General features: G+C 38.0%; 1 protein-coding gene across 1 annotated transcript; it reads left to right on the top strand.

Moving 5' to 3' along the window:
• Positions 1 to 3,620: 3,620 nt before the first annotated feature.
• hhex (hematopoietically expressed homeobox) lies at positions 3,621 to 14,289 on the top strand. Its single transcript, XM_037754095.1, has 4 exons — positions 3,621 to 4,284; positions 11,031 to 11,209; positions 13,211 to 13,261; positions 13,397 to 14,289. Exons 1-4 carry the CDS (start codon positions 3,873 to 3,875, stop codon positions 13,691 to 13,693), a joined length of 939 nt encoding a protein of 312 aa, XP_037610023.1. The 5' UTR covers positions 3,621 to 3,872; the 3' UTR covers positions 13,694 to 14,289.
• Positions 14,290 to 14,957: the final 668 nt, after the last annotated feature.

Below are 14,957 nucleotides of genomic sequence, written 5' to 3'. Positions count from 1 at the left end.
TGTCATATTTTACTACATGTTTTGTCCCAAACATCACCAGAACAGCAGGAGACAGTGAAAAGGCAGTATCTCTGAGTCTCAGATGGTTAACATATATTTATGGCGCCAGCTGCCAAGAAGAAGCAGCAGCAGAAGAAGTTATCAATCGTTGTTGGACAGGAGCCTGACGCCGCGGTAAGCTGGCTGGATCAATGCGCTGCAATGATTGTCTCAGTCCAAATATTAGCCGTTTGCTGATTTCTTTCATGTCTTCAAGGCTGCTCATATCCATGTTTGCACTCCGAGTCCACTTTATCTAAATTACAGCCGTTAGAAAGTTGGCAGTTAGCGGCGCGCGCTTTAAAGACCCATCAGAAAAACCCAAAGATTTGATTAGGTTTATCAGTGAGAAGCAACAAGCTTTCCTCCCAACACTGAAGCCTGACTGTTGATGTTTCATTAATGACATGTAATAAAAATCAAGATGACCGTAATGACGCGTGGTGCAGCTGGAGCCTCCATAGAGGCAGCCCTTCTGTTGGTTCGTGGTGTCACTGTGAAACAGAGAAGTCATCGGTTATTGTTTAACACTTTGCGGAAACGGGTGCGAGGTGATAAACATGCACTTGGTGAGCTATTTAAAGCGATTTGCATGTGTCACATCATTATCATAAGTATATCACCTGAACCGCGCTGATAGCCACGATGGATTTCACAGGAAAACTCCAAACATTCAAATTGTGAGTTAATCACTCGTCATTCAGCTGCACCGTTAGGGGATGTGGAATTTCAGTTGACTTGTATTACATTGTTAAAGATAACACTCTAAAACTGTTTGATTAGTCAAAGACCCATTTAACGCACGTTTGGGCTGTGCGTAAAACCAGGGCCGTAACACTGAGGTCAGCCATCTGGAGCTTTTTTTATCTGTTGGGGAGTTTACGTTCTTTATACTACATTTGATTAACTGTAGGCCAACAAAAATAAAGAAAACAGGATTTCCCCTCCATGATTTTATCCCGGACAGTGTGATGAAGGCATTTAAAGATGTAGTCCTTTCATTCAGTTTATGGTAATGGAAGAATAGTCTCACTAAAACTACTATAAAGGCACGTCAGATAGAAGGAGAAATATTGGTCAGAAACTGGAACACCCATTCAGATTTTATTTATGTATTTATTAGTTTCAAACAAAATGACAATAAGGGCCCAACTATAACATGCAAATTATGGCATGTGTGTACACTTCAAGCAGCAGTGGGTAGAAATGGAGCAAATATGATGTTATTTTTTATAAAACTATATCCTGACAGTAGTGCACGAGACAGGTAATCTGAAAAAAATCATGTTCCTCTGATGTTCTCCGGTGTTCTCCGGTGCTCCTAATGGCATCTGCAAGATTTCACAGACCAGAGGAAAACAACCAGTCAGAGCTGATCTGGTGTCTGCCGTCCAGCTGCCGTCTCTGAGCAGCTGTCAATCACTCGCGAACTACTCCGACCAAACAATCAAACTAGGCAGCGCTGATCAAATATGAATCATTATTCTGTTACTGTAATGCCTATTTCTCTCCTCAAATGTTTTCAGAAGCGTCTTGTAGTGTACTGTTTAGCTGTAAAATGAGAAAGTTTGTGACCCGGCACCCATGTTGAGATCTGTTGAGGAACTACAAAGCACCGCCCACCAGCCGGAGCATAGCCAATAGGAACGCTCTCTCTCTCTGAAATGACCTGTGATTGGTCAAAGTCTCCCATCACGGGCTAGATTTTTTAAAGCCTGAAAGCTGAGCCATGAGGAGGTGCAAAAGTCTAGTTTTCTCTCAGAACACTTGAATTACAACTAAAATGTTATTATGGAATTTTTGCCCAATGATGCCAAAAATATTCTGCCACCTACTGCAGCTTTAGTGTCAGTGAAGGTATAGTTTAAGGGAGGCAGCCCCAAAACTCAACAGCAGTGTCATAATAAACGTTGAGAGGAGATGAGGAGTGTGACTTGATTTCTGTGTGGTTGCCAGGGAGATCCTGAGCAAGAGCCTGACACATGAAGAGACTTTTAAAAGCCTTTTTGATTAAAAAGTCAAATGGTTCAGCCAATAGAACAGATGTCCTGATCGTGTGTTTTTCGTTGGTGATTTCTTAAAAATACTATAGGCCTATTATGCTGTGGCATTATGAATTATATCTATGGAGTGTGCCAGATATGAATTGGCAGAAAGCTTTGGAATAGCTGGCAAAACAGCAGGAGAAAGATGCAAAAGGGGGGTCCTTTTACTGTATGTGTCTGTGTCCAGGGGCCGTAATCTGTCCACGGATTTAAAAGGTATACCAGAATGACAGATTCATAAAAACAACCAACATATACAGTAATACATCTGTGTTGCTGTAGGGAAACGTAATAAAAATGACTATAATTCATAAAATAAGCAGAAAGATAAATGGCAAAAATACTCGGATACCGTGACCTGGATGACTGAGAACCTTCACAAACATATCCAAGTACACTTCCTCAAGTACATTTTGAGGTACTTGTCATGGATTCCATTTATTGCTACTTTATACCTCTATTGCAGATTGATATTTTACATATGATCATCTTATTGGTGCATTGTTACGGAATAAACTGCCCAACATAATGATATCCACCTCAACCAGCTAATGATAATCCAATAATATATAACCCTCTGAACACACTGAAAGCAGCGTACAGTATATATAGTACTGATGATATGTAAGATTTTAAATGCAGGATTTTTTTTTTCTTGTAATATTTCATAGTGCTTTATACATAGGTAAAGGATGTGAGTACTTCCACCACTTATTACTTATTATTTACTGATTTCAGTTTCATCTTTTCTTCACCTCTTAATGTTTAAGTTCCTCAGTGGGGAGATAGAATCTCATATTTTCATTGATTCATTCATTTTTTAATGCTGATCTCTGACAACTTTATCCAGTACTTTAATATGTGGGTTTGGTTTTCAGTGAGTGCTGACACAAATCCTGCTTTCCAAAATGTAGGATTTGACTGCAATAACTCATATGTAAGTATGAGATGGTGTTATTATTTGATTTTTTTTCTGATTATTTGACTATTGATCCCAAATTCAATAATTTCCCAATTTTGGATCAATAAAGTACACTATATACATTAGCAAAATGTGCATGTTTTGTTCTTTAATGAGAAATAATTGAGGTATAGCAAATGTGCAAATGTAGATGTGCAAAATGTAACATGTGCAAGATTATTACAGGACTAAAAACAGAAAGGAGAGCATATTAAATATGAGACCATAAGCATATAATATGGGTGACTATGGTTGACACAAATCCTGTTTTCCAAAATGTAGGATTTGACTGCAATAACTCGTATGTAAGTATATGAGATGGTGTTATTATCTGATTTTTCTGAGTAACAACGACTTAAACACAAGTAAGTCATCCTCTCAAACCATGCTGGTTACTATTAACCAGATGATTGGCTGAACTGATTCTCCTGAAACACAATTATCTCCTCTCTCCTGTCATGATCTCTCTGTGTGTGGCTCGATTGGAGCCTTCCAGTAAGCCAATCAGAGGCGTCCACTAAGCCACCTGCAGGAAGTTGGTCGTCCACTTATCTCCTCCTCCCTTCTCCGCCTGCAGCCAGATAACAGACCAAAACAGTTGGACCAAACAGCAACAGCAACAGCAGCTACCTGATGGACACCAGGACAGTCTAACGGTCTCCTCCACATGCTCTGAAGGACTCTCTCTCTCTCTCTTTCTCTCTCTGCTGAATGTGTTTGTGGACTGTTTGGTTAGTATGTTAAAGAAGTTCTTCTGAGAGACTTGTCGAGAAAGAGGAAGGCTGTAAAGAGAAAGAAGTAAAGGGACTCAACTCCAAACAGGCACCATGAGCGTCCCACTTTACGCACCGACTCCTATCCAACACCCGACACCCTTCTACATCGAGGACATTCTTGGGAGGACTTCCACCACTACTACTACCATCTCGCCCTCTTCTTCTTCCTCCTCCTCCTCCTCCTCCTGCTCCACGCCGATCATCCCCACGCCGACTCTCCCGTCGCCCAACTCCTCCTTCACGAGTCTCATCTCCTCGCCGTACAACAGGACGCCGATTTATGAGCCCACGCCGATCCACCCGGCTCTGTCTCACCACCACCACCACCATCACCACGCCGCCGCTGCTGCTGCTGCGTTGTCGGCGACGTACGCCTCCATCTACCCGTTCCACCACCAGCAGCACCAGCACCACCGCTCCATGGGGGAGTACGCACAGGCGCTGCTGAGGCACGACCCTCTGGGTGAGTTGTGTGCGTAAAACTCCTGGAGAGGATTACAATGATGTTTTGGGTAGTCTTTCTTCTTTATAGTGAATGTAATTGCTGAGGCAGGACCCTCTCGGTGAGTTGTGTGCGTAAAAGTCATGGACAGGTTTAGAATGATATTTTGGGTAGTCTTTCTTCTTTATAGTGCATGTCATTTACAGCACTACCCCATGACAATCAACCATGTTTCCTTGTGAGGCACGACCCTCTGGTGAGTTGTGTGCGTAAAACTCCTGGACAGGTTTAGAATGATATTTTGGGTAGTCTTTCTTCTTTATAGTGCATGTCATTTACAGCACCACCTCATGACAATCAACCATGTTTCCTTGTGAGGCACGACCCTCTGGTGAGTTGTGTGCGTAAAAGTCATGGACAGGTTTAGAATGATGTTTTGGGTAGTCTTTCTTCTTTATAGTGAATGTAATTTACAACACCACCCCATGACAATCAACCATGTTTCCTTGTGTGAAACATTGCAACTTGCCCACTTTGCTATATATATAGTGTACTTTATTGATCCCAAATTCAATAATTTCCCAATTTTGGATCAATAAAGTGTCAACCATGTTTCCTTGTGTGAAAATGCTCTATAACGTCAGTTATTCGAGTCTACTGTTGGCCTAAGTCAGGCTGCATGAACTAATCTTCACTTTCACAGGCCCACAGTTTGCATGTTGCATTTTTTTTTTTTTTACCATGCCTTATTATACATGAGACGCTTCCTTCTGTGAGAAATCCATTTAGTCCCAAAAATAAATCAAACTTGCTTGGATGATGTGGCAATTTATAAGAGCACTTTTTTTTTTTACCCTTTTGCATGAAAAACCTTTCTGTGTCTTCACAAGCTTCGTTTCTGTGCCAACGAAACCATTTTTGCATAAGTATATCACGCTTGGTCATGCATGCATATCGACATGCATAAGACAGTCGACAGTTAGTAGCCTACATAAACAGACTGCAGTTGAAAAACGTTTCTGCATGATGCCTGACCACGCACACATGAGTCACGTTGTTATTGTGACAGACACATTTGGGGCCACAATAGCAGCAGGCTTATCCATTCCGTCTGCTATAGTGGTGGTGGGGGTGTTGGTGGTGGGGGGTGCATGGCAACCTTGACTCTTTTTCCTGACTCCCATTGTTCTGAAACATCAGAGGAGCAAATCAGCCGGTGACTAAAACATAGCTGAGCTCTAAATCACTTGTTATTTCACTGCTTTGTGTGGGCGTGCGTGTGTCTTCCTATACTTGTGAGAACTCAATGTCCCCTACAAGGAAGACAGCTATAAATGTATGCAAATATTTGTTTTTTTTCTTACCTCACATAATGATTCATGAGAAAACCACATATATGTCGTGTTAAAGGAAATGCAGACAGTCTGTTGCAGACAGATAGATAGATGATAGATAGATAGATAGATAGATAGATAAATAGATAGATAGATAGATAGCTAGATAGCTAGATAGATATATAGATATATAGATAGATAGATAGATAGATAGATAAATAGATAGATAGATAGATAGATAGATAGATAGATAGATAGATAGATAAATAGATATATAGATAGATATATATATAGATAGATAGATAGATAGATAGATAGATAGATAGATAGATAGATGTACTTTATTGATCCCAAATTGGGGAAATTACAGCAGTAGATTATCCAGGCAATGCACAGGAACAGTACATAAAATGTACATATCAACTCTAGAGAAATAAATCTATAAAATACAAAATATAGAGAATATTGGAATACACTATAATTAAATTCTAAAAAAATCTAAATTATAAACAAAGAAACATTGTAACTTGCACACTTTGCTATATATAGTGTACTTTATTGATCCCAAATTCAATGATTTCCCAATTTTGGATCAATAAAGTACACTATATACATTATAAAAGTGTGCATGTTTTGTTCTTCAATGAAAAATAGTAGTAGTAGTAGTAGTAGTAAATGTACAAATGTAGACTAAAAACAGAAAGGAGTGTGGTTGAGACAGAAACTATAAAGCTGAGAGTCTCAGTGGTGCACATATTAAATATGAGACCAAAAGCATCATATAACATGATGAATATGGTGCTCAGGAGTCAGATGATAAGGTTTGTTATTTGGTTTACATGAAATAGTTGTATTTAGGTTGTGATCTGAGTCCATGTTAGACTGTGTTGGTTCTAGAGGCTGTGCGTAAAGGCGCACTGAAACAGCTCCATATAGTGTGACAGTGACAGGCGCACTCTGACTTTGTGTTGCGCTGAAAGAGCCGAGGCCTTTTCCGTTCATAGCGGAAGCAGTGAGCCTGTCGATAGTCGAGTAAATCTGGTTTCAGAAGCTGTTGAATGTTTTCCTGGCTCAACCCCGGCCAGCCGCTTCCTCGGGAGCTCGCTGCACGCTGCTGATTATTTTATCGACATCCTCAATACAGACATATTCAGGAAACACTCGGCCTCTGATAGCCCGGGATCCGTTTTTCACATATTGTTGCACTTCCTCTGCCTGGCCTGCGAGGATGTGGCTGACTTTCTTTATGGTCGGCGGCGAGAAGAGAATAAAGCAAACATCTGGATCTGCAGCAAGAAAACATAAAGTCTCATTTAGAAGAGTTTAAGAGGAAGGAGTCTATATGAGCTCATATTGCCTTATTTATTATACAACAACAATAAAAAAAGCTGAAAGAAATTAAAAATACTTTCATAAAAGTTTCAGTTTCACCCCACAAAAAGATAACAAACAGCCTACGCTTCAGTTTATTGCCAGCACACATGTGATGCGTCGTCGTGATATGGATTGATCAGGAAATACAACAAACATCTGGATCTCAGCAGAAAGCATAAAGTCTCATTTAGAAGAGTTTAAGAGGAAGGAGTCTATATGAGCTCATATTGCCTTATTTATTATACAACAACAATAAAAAAAAGCTGAAAGAAATTAAAAATACTTTCATAAAAGTTTCAGTTTCACCCCACAAAAAGATAACAAACAGCCTACGCTTCAGTTTATTGCCAGCACACATGTGATGCGTGGTCGTGATATGGATTGATCAGGAAATACAACAAACATCTGGATCTCAGCAGAAAACATAAAGTCTCATTTAGAAGAGTTTAAAGTATAAGAGGAAGGAGCTATATATGACCTCATATTGCCTTATTATACAACAATTAAAAGCTGAAAGAAATTAAAATACTTTCATAAAACTTTTAACCCACAAAAGATAACAACCAGCTTCCTCTTCAGTTGTATTGCCAGCAGGTGTGATGCGTCGTGGTGATATGGATTGATCAGAAAATAAAGCAAACATCTGGATCTTCAGCAAGAAAACATAAAGTCTCATTTAAAGTATAAGAGGAAGGGGCTATATGACGTCATATTGCCTTATTATACGAAAATTTAAAAACTGAAAGAAATAACTTTCATAAAAGTGTAATTTCAGTTTCACCCCACAAAAAAGATAACAAACAGCCTCCACTTCAGTTTTCTTGCCAGCACACATGTGATGCGTCGTGGTGATATGGATTGATCAGATTAGAATAATACACAAAGGCTGATAAGCAGCTTCCCGTCCCTCTCCAGCCAGCATGTGTGCATTCATTTGTGTTTGTATCACTCCTCTTCTTCACTCTATTATAATCACAGTTATACAGGCTGTTACATTGAAGAAGAATTAAAAAAAAGAGAGCCGCTCTCCAGGAATATGAAGAGCTCTGCTGTGGCTGAAGAACAACCATTCGTTTATCTCGTGGCTGAAATCCCTGGATTTTTTACAATTTTTTTTTTTTTGTATAGCTTTATAAGAGAAACCTTTTCCTTTGATGAGATCACGTTGATTTTTTGTAATAACTAGGAACATGAATAGGCTTTCTGTTTAGCATAGGTCAAGATAGGCTACTACAAAGTTAGTAGAAAGAGAAGGGTAAACGCCCCATGGGCTGATCTAGAGGATAACATTGAGGACAACTTTGAACTTTCTTTCAATCAGAATCGTCTAAATATCAACATGTCAAAAATGTTTTAGGATATGTTTGATGAGCTATAGCTTTACACATTTCCTTAGATTGAAACAATCAGAATCACAATCAGTGTATATTTATAGAAAAAGTAATAAATGCGTAAATACAACTTCAAATCAGTTAGTACACTCCCCTGACTTTATCATTGTTGTTGCTGTTATCATTAATATTATTACATTAATTATGTTCCTTGAACATTTATTTAGTTATTTCATTTTCCTATGCTCTCCCTTAGTGTTTATTACTTATCCATTTTTTATTGTCTTCCTCTTTTGTTGTTGTCTTTTGTCTTGCAATAAAAATAAAAAAAATCAATAAAAAAAGATTGAAAGAATCAGCTATAGGCTACCTAGAGCAGTGGATCCCAATCTTTTTCATGTCCAGGACCTTTAAACTGACACAAATTAGACCCCCATCTGATAAGATTTGTGCTTTTATATGTTTTATTAGACTACAGAAAGTGTATGACCAAAATATACATACACTCTGTCATTGTGTTACTTTATTATAGTGAAAATTAATTATTTCCTTTTTTCCTATTGGTAGAATGGCCCATGTAAAATTTTTAAATTTGTATCTTTTCTTCCCAAAACTTTGTCCATATATATATTATACCATATCTAGGGTACACATATCTAATGAAAGTACAGTCAATTTTGGTATTGTATTCTCAGACTGGATTGGAATGTTTTTCTTCTCCCAAAATGTGTCACTACCGAAACATAGTAATACATTATCATAAAAAAAGTTGTATATTAACCTGTTAAGATTGTGTTTCCATCCCTCCTCTAAAGAATATTTTTTACATATTTTTCTAGAAGTTTTTCACAACAAAATCAATTAATATATATATATTTATTTATTTTGTATTTATTTATTTTTTGTTTTAAGACAATATATCATGGGCCTGGATTAGGTAACTTCCTTTGGAACAGAGCAGCACTAAGAGAAGAAGGTCTCAGCCAGCAGTTTGAACCGCAGCAGCAGATTGATGTTGTGTCAGTGAGAGCAGAGGACACGAGCGTCTGTTGGTGGATGCCATCGCCTCTAATCACACCAACCACAGAGCAGGAAGCACATGAAGCGGATATTTGGCCATAGTTTTCACTCTGTCACGACCTTCCCTAAAAGAGCAGTGCGGCCGCAGCCTGCTATTGTTTTGTTCCAACAGGCCATTAAAGAGGAGAGGAAACCAGACAAGACAAAAACACACAGCCCTGATTACACTGCTGGCTCCATAGAGCTGCTCAGTATTGTCATCTGGAACAATATGGAGACATATAAACTACATTAATAACTATCAGCTTTATTTATAAGCAGCTTCATTAAATAGGATTGTGCAATTCCTTTTTTTTTTTCCTTCAAATGTTTCAGTTATATTGGGCAGTGTAATAATTATTGATCACATTAATCATATCCTATAATAATATATTAGGGCTGTCAAAGCGCTACTTTTACGCATTAACGCAACTCGCGGGTTTTAGGTTGTAGCGGGCTCACTTTTAAAGCTATAGTGAAGATACTGGTATCACATGAAAATATGAAACCTAATGATCCATTGGTGCCAACAATGTCATACCAGCTTGTCATAAAGGAGGTTGAATAACGCTCCAAAACTTGCGCAAAAGTTTGGCGAGGAAAAACTGCCATTTTCAAAGGGGTCCCTTGACCTCTGATCTCCAGATATGAGAATGAAAATGGGTTCTATGGGTACCCACGAGTCTCCCCTTTACAGACATGCCCACTTTATGATAATCACATGAAGTTTGGGGCAAGTCATAGTCAAGTCAGCTCACTGACACACTGACAGCTGTTGTTGCCTGTTGGGCTGCAGTTTGCCATGTTATGATTTGAGCATATTCTTTTATGCTAAATGCAGTACCTGTGAGGGTTTCTGGACAATATCTGTCATTGTTTATTGTTGTTAATTGATTTCCAATAATAAATATATACATACATTTGCATAAAGCAAGACTCTTTGCCCACTCATGTTGATAAGCGTATTAAATTTCCCTTTAAGGTACATTTTGAACAGATGAAAAATGTGAGATTAATTTGCGATTAATCGAGATTAACTATGGACAATCATGCGATTAAATATTTTAAATGATTGACAGCCCTAATACCAAACAATACTTTTTTGACCCCTCACGTTGAGCAATATAAACAAGTTTCTTTTACAAAAAGCCTTTTTCATTTAACAGTATAAAAATGTTAAATACATGTTATTCATTTTTATTATACTGTACATGAACTTCGTCTGAATTAAATCTTTTGGATTGCAACAAAACAGTACTGAGGTTTGATACCCAGTCCAAAATCTGTGATTAATTTGCGATTAAACGTGATTAAATATTTTAATACATTAACGGCCCTACTACTAATAATAATAATAATAATAATAGCATAATAATAATATCGTACTTCACAGCTGCTTATGAAGTTAAGTATGTATGTGGGCTAATTAATTTAAGAGGAGTGGAAGACTGTGAGTGGATGTCTTCAGAGGGTTTTGTTTCCTGTGTTTTTCTCTCTTTTTATTAATTTTATAGTTTTTTCTTGCTTTGACTTTAAATATGTGTTTGTGACATTCTGTGTGGAAAATGAAAATCCTCCTTGGTCACCAGCCTCTATAATATGATATGATGAGGCTCCATGCGTCGATGCGGACTGTGAATGAACTGTCTGTGGTCCTGTTCCTTTGCAGGTAAACCTCTGATGTGGACTCCCTTCATCCAGCGGCCCTTACACAAGAGAAAAGGCGGTCAGGTCCGCTTCTCTAACGACCAGACCATCGAGCTGGAGAAGAAGTTCGAGACGCAGAAATACCTCTCACCTCCGGAGAGGAAGCGACTGGCCAAGATGCTGCAGCTCAGCGAGAGACAGGTGAGACACACTGAGTCCGGGTGGAGCCTGGAGCCTGGAGCCTATAGACCTAGACCTGCTCAGTAAAAAAGGAAATAATTTTACAGCTATAAGTAAAATGAAGTCATACAGTTTGGTAATGGAAGTCATTTCTTATTTGTACTCGCCTATAAAAACCCTCCTCCCTATAACCAACTAGGTTTCTGGATGAGCGCGCATATGGTCCTAATTGCATACCTGTTCTTGATAGTGTTTATTCTTTAATAAGTTGTGTAACTGGTGAAAATGGCCCAGTATTACAGGTTTATTAATGCAAAAACATTTAACAGATTCCCCACTATGTATCTGAGTTTATAACCTCTGGTTTTGTGGACGTGCGTGCGCGCCTGTTGCGCATAAGCGACTATACGCCTCTTTGTCATAGTTTATTTCTTTATAATATGTTTATTGGGTTTTCTTATTTTCACAAACACAATAATAATAATAATAATAATAATAATAAAAAAAAAACAACAACAAACAAACAAACACTGGTACAGCTCAGATCAAAAAATGTATATAGTAGGGTCATAGGAAATAGTCCATAGTGCAGGGAAGTCACAGGATATATGAGTTCATGTTCAAGAGACTCCTTGTGAGATAATGGAGGAGAGATCTGGTCCAATATAATTCAGATAGGGCTGCCAAATATTGTGGAGCTGATCTACTTTGGCATGTAGAATATTTGTAAGATATTCCAAAGGGACCATCTCAAATATGACTTTTCGCCAGCCTTGGACAGAGGGTTTCTTATCACTGATCCACTGTGGTAATATATTTTTTTCAAGCAGCAAATGTAAGAATGTTATATAACCTTTTGTTGGCTGCACTGGTTATATTTTTACTTGGGATTCCTAAAATCAAATACATTGGATTCATTTCTAAATCCTTATCAAATATCTTTTCCATTTCACATAATATTTCAGACCAGTACTTCTGTAATTTATGACACGACCAAAGGCAATGGGTTAAAGTACCTATTTCGGTTTTACATTTGAGACACAGAGGAGAAAGTGAGGGGTCAAAAGAATGCCTGCGATTAAGGGATATATGTATTCTATGTATAATTTTAAATTGGATTGCTTTCGTCCGAGTACAGATGGATATGTTGTTGGCATGAATATTTTTTTTCTTTAATGAAACATGTTAATTATACACTTAATGAAGCCTATGTGAGGTGAAGTTGACTGGTTCCTATAATGCTTTGGCGCTGACCTTCTACCTGCTCATCCATAAACACTATAGTGGATTGTACCTACATCCCTATAAATTTAATCTAATTATCACAGTGATAAAATAATTAGTCTACTGGTCTATTGTCTGCCTCTGGTTACCTGGTTACAGAAGGCACGCGCGTGCAGAGGAGATGGTGCGTGAAGCATCTAGGCTATTCTTTCTTCTTTCTTCTTTATTTCATCTAGGCATTTTGACTGAAGGACATAATGCATGCTATCTACCCTTTTATGACCATGACGCAAACAGCTAGAATGTTAAAAATAAATAAATAAATAAAATAAAATAAAATAAAATAAAATAAATTAATAAAAAAAAACATCAGACAGAAGGCTAATTTTACAATCACACACATATAGGCCCGAAACACGCAACCACAGGACCCATAGAGCAGAAATAGCATCACAATGTCATCTACAGGCAGATTTAACCATAATCTAACATGACTAATGAATGATCACTGCCGGACCAGATCCATTATAAAAAAATAAATCATGATGAAATCCTCCAATGAGCATGAATTCTCTCAGTATTAAAGCACAGAAACAACAGTGTTTTTTATTACACTCACAGTAGTTTATTGTGTGAGCCTCATGGAGCATGCGCATCTATTTGGAACCTCTTGTAATATATATTTGTGCAGTTGTCATTTTAACAACTCATCGCTTTGTTCCATCTGTATTTGATTGGAACAGGAAGCTATAAATAGAAATATGAATAATAAAAATGATTATTTATTTTGTCTTTCAGGTTAAAACCTGGTTCCAAAACCGACGAGCGAAGTGGCGACGACTAAAACAGGTGAGAGGTTCTGACTATAATGTCACATCAGTTTCCTTCATTAGAAAAATGTTTCCTTTTATACTCTTTTATTATCTTAACTAATTTACTAATTATGTATTAACCCATAAAACGGTCTATGTCTATTTGCATCAGGAGAATCCTCCGGGAGGTAAGAGGGAGGAGGATGACAGCTCCTGCGCCGTTGGGAGGAGCAGTAAAGGAGACGAGACCACCGAGCCCTCCGAGACCCAGAGCCCGGAGCAGAGACACTCAGTCCCGGCCTCAGAGCTGCAGGCGGCCCGCTGCTTGAGCTCCGGGTCTCCGCAGCAGCAGCAGCTGCAGCAGTCTCCACACTCACAGCTGGACACACAGCTGGACTCTGACGTGTCAGACGACACAGACCAGGAGCTGGACATAGAAGACGAGGACGAGCTCCCTCTGAACCCATAATAGTTCTGAACACTGACACTGGATCCACTTAGACATTCAGAAGCTGGATGATGAAGATCACTGGACTCCTCAGCCTCAGCATCTTCCTCCTTCACTGGTTTACTCCAGAGAGACAGACAGGTTGATGGACTATATCCTGATGTGATATTTATGGAAGTTTTTATTGGATTTTATTAGTTGTAATCCTACACAAGACATTCCACAAATGTGTACCATGATCTGCAAATATTTCACAATCCACAAACATGTATTTTTGTATTTGTGTTGTGTAAAGTCACATTCACAAAAATAAAGGGAAATTTGCAAATACGTATTACTTACTCTGTAAATGCGTATTTTAAGGTTTACATGTAAAGTGATATGTATATGCATTTGTGCATCTATTTCACATTTGCAGATGGCATCCTTTGGATTTATGGGCCACATGACATTGGTAACTTTCCTCCTACTTGTTTACAGCAGATCTGTACATAATAGTTGTAATCCACAGAAGACAATTCACAAATATGTACCATGATCTACAAATATTTCACCACCCACAAACGTATTTTTGTATTTGTGTTGTGTAAAGTCACATCCACAAAAATACAGGGCGATTTGCAAATATGTATAACTTGTGACTTTACACAACACAAATACAAAAATAAATGTTTGTGGATAGTGAAATATTTGCGGATCATGGTACACATTTGTGGAATGTCTTCTGTGGATTACAACTAATAAAGTCCAATAAAAACTTCCATAGATATTTAGATAAAAACTTAATCCCTAAACTATAACATGTCACCACCAGTGCCTTTCACACATGACTGCCAGCTCTATTGTTAACTTCTAATAGCACTCTGCTGTATTTGTGTTGATTGTTTCTGTGTTGTGAGTCGATCACTGTATAAATGAACAGTATAGGCCTATATACTGTATATATATGTATAGATTATAGTTTCTCCTGTACTGTATGTCGTCTGGGATGATAAATGCTTGTGTTTGTTGAGTCTTTGTTGGGTCGTTGCCTTAAAATGTGACATTCCATTAATCAATGTAGAGCAAATGATGTTTTGTTATAGGTGATGTCTAACAAACTATTTTTTTGTGGTAAGAATAAATTTGTCACTTTTGGATGTAGAGTAAAGCTCAGCTGCATTGTGATTTACTGTGATTTATTATTTTGTGTTTCTTAAAATTGCACAGGAAAAAAGGAAAACAATGAATTACAGAAATAATTATCAAATTAATTGAGTGAAAACAAATCAGTTAAATGCATATA

This window comes from Sebastes umbrosus, chromosome 20, assembly GCF_015220745.1.
Source record: "Sebastes umbrosus isolate fSebUmb1 chromosome 20, fSebUmb1.pri, whole genome shotgun sequence".
Classification (NCBI taxonomy): domain Eukaryota; kingdom Metazoa; phylum Chordata; class Actinopteri; order Perciformes; family Sebastidae; genus Sebastes; species Sebastes umbrosus.
The sequence above is the reverse complement of the archived record's forward strand: the minus strand, read 5'-3'. Positions and strand labels throughout refer to the sequence as shown.

Coding starts and splice junctions, on each gene's coding strand:
- hhex (XM_037754095.1), top strand. CDS start 3,873: ATGAGCGTCCCACTTTACGCACCGACTCCTATCCAACACCCGACACCC. Junction 4,285..11,030: donor GCTGAGGCACGACCCTCTGG/GTGAGTTGTGTG, acceptor GTTCCTTTGCAG/GTAAACCTCTGATGTGGACT. Junction 11,210..13,210: donor TGCAGCTCAGCGAGAGACAG/GTGAGACACACT, acceptor TTTGTCTTTCAG/GTTAAAACCTGGTTCCAAAA.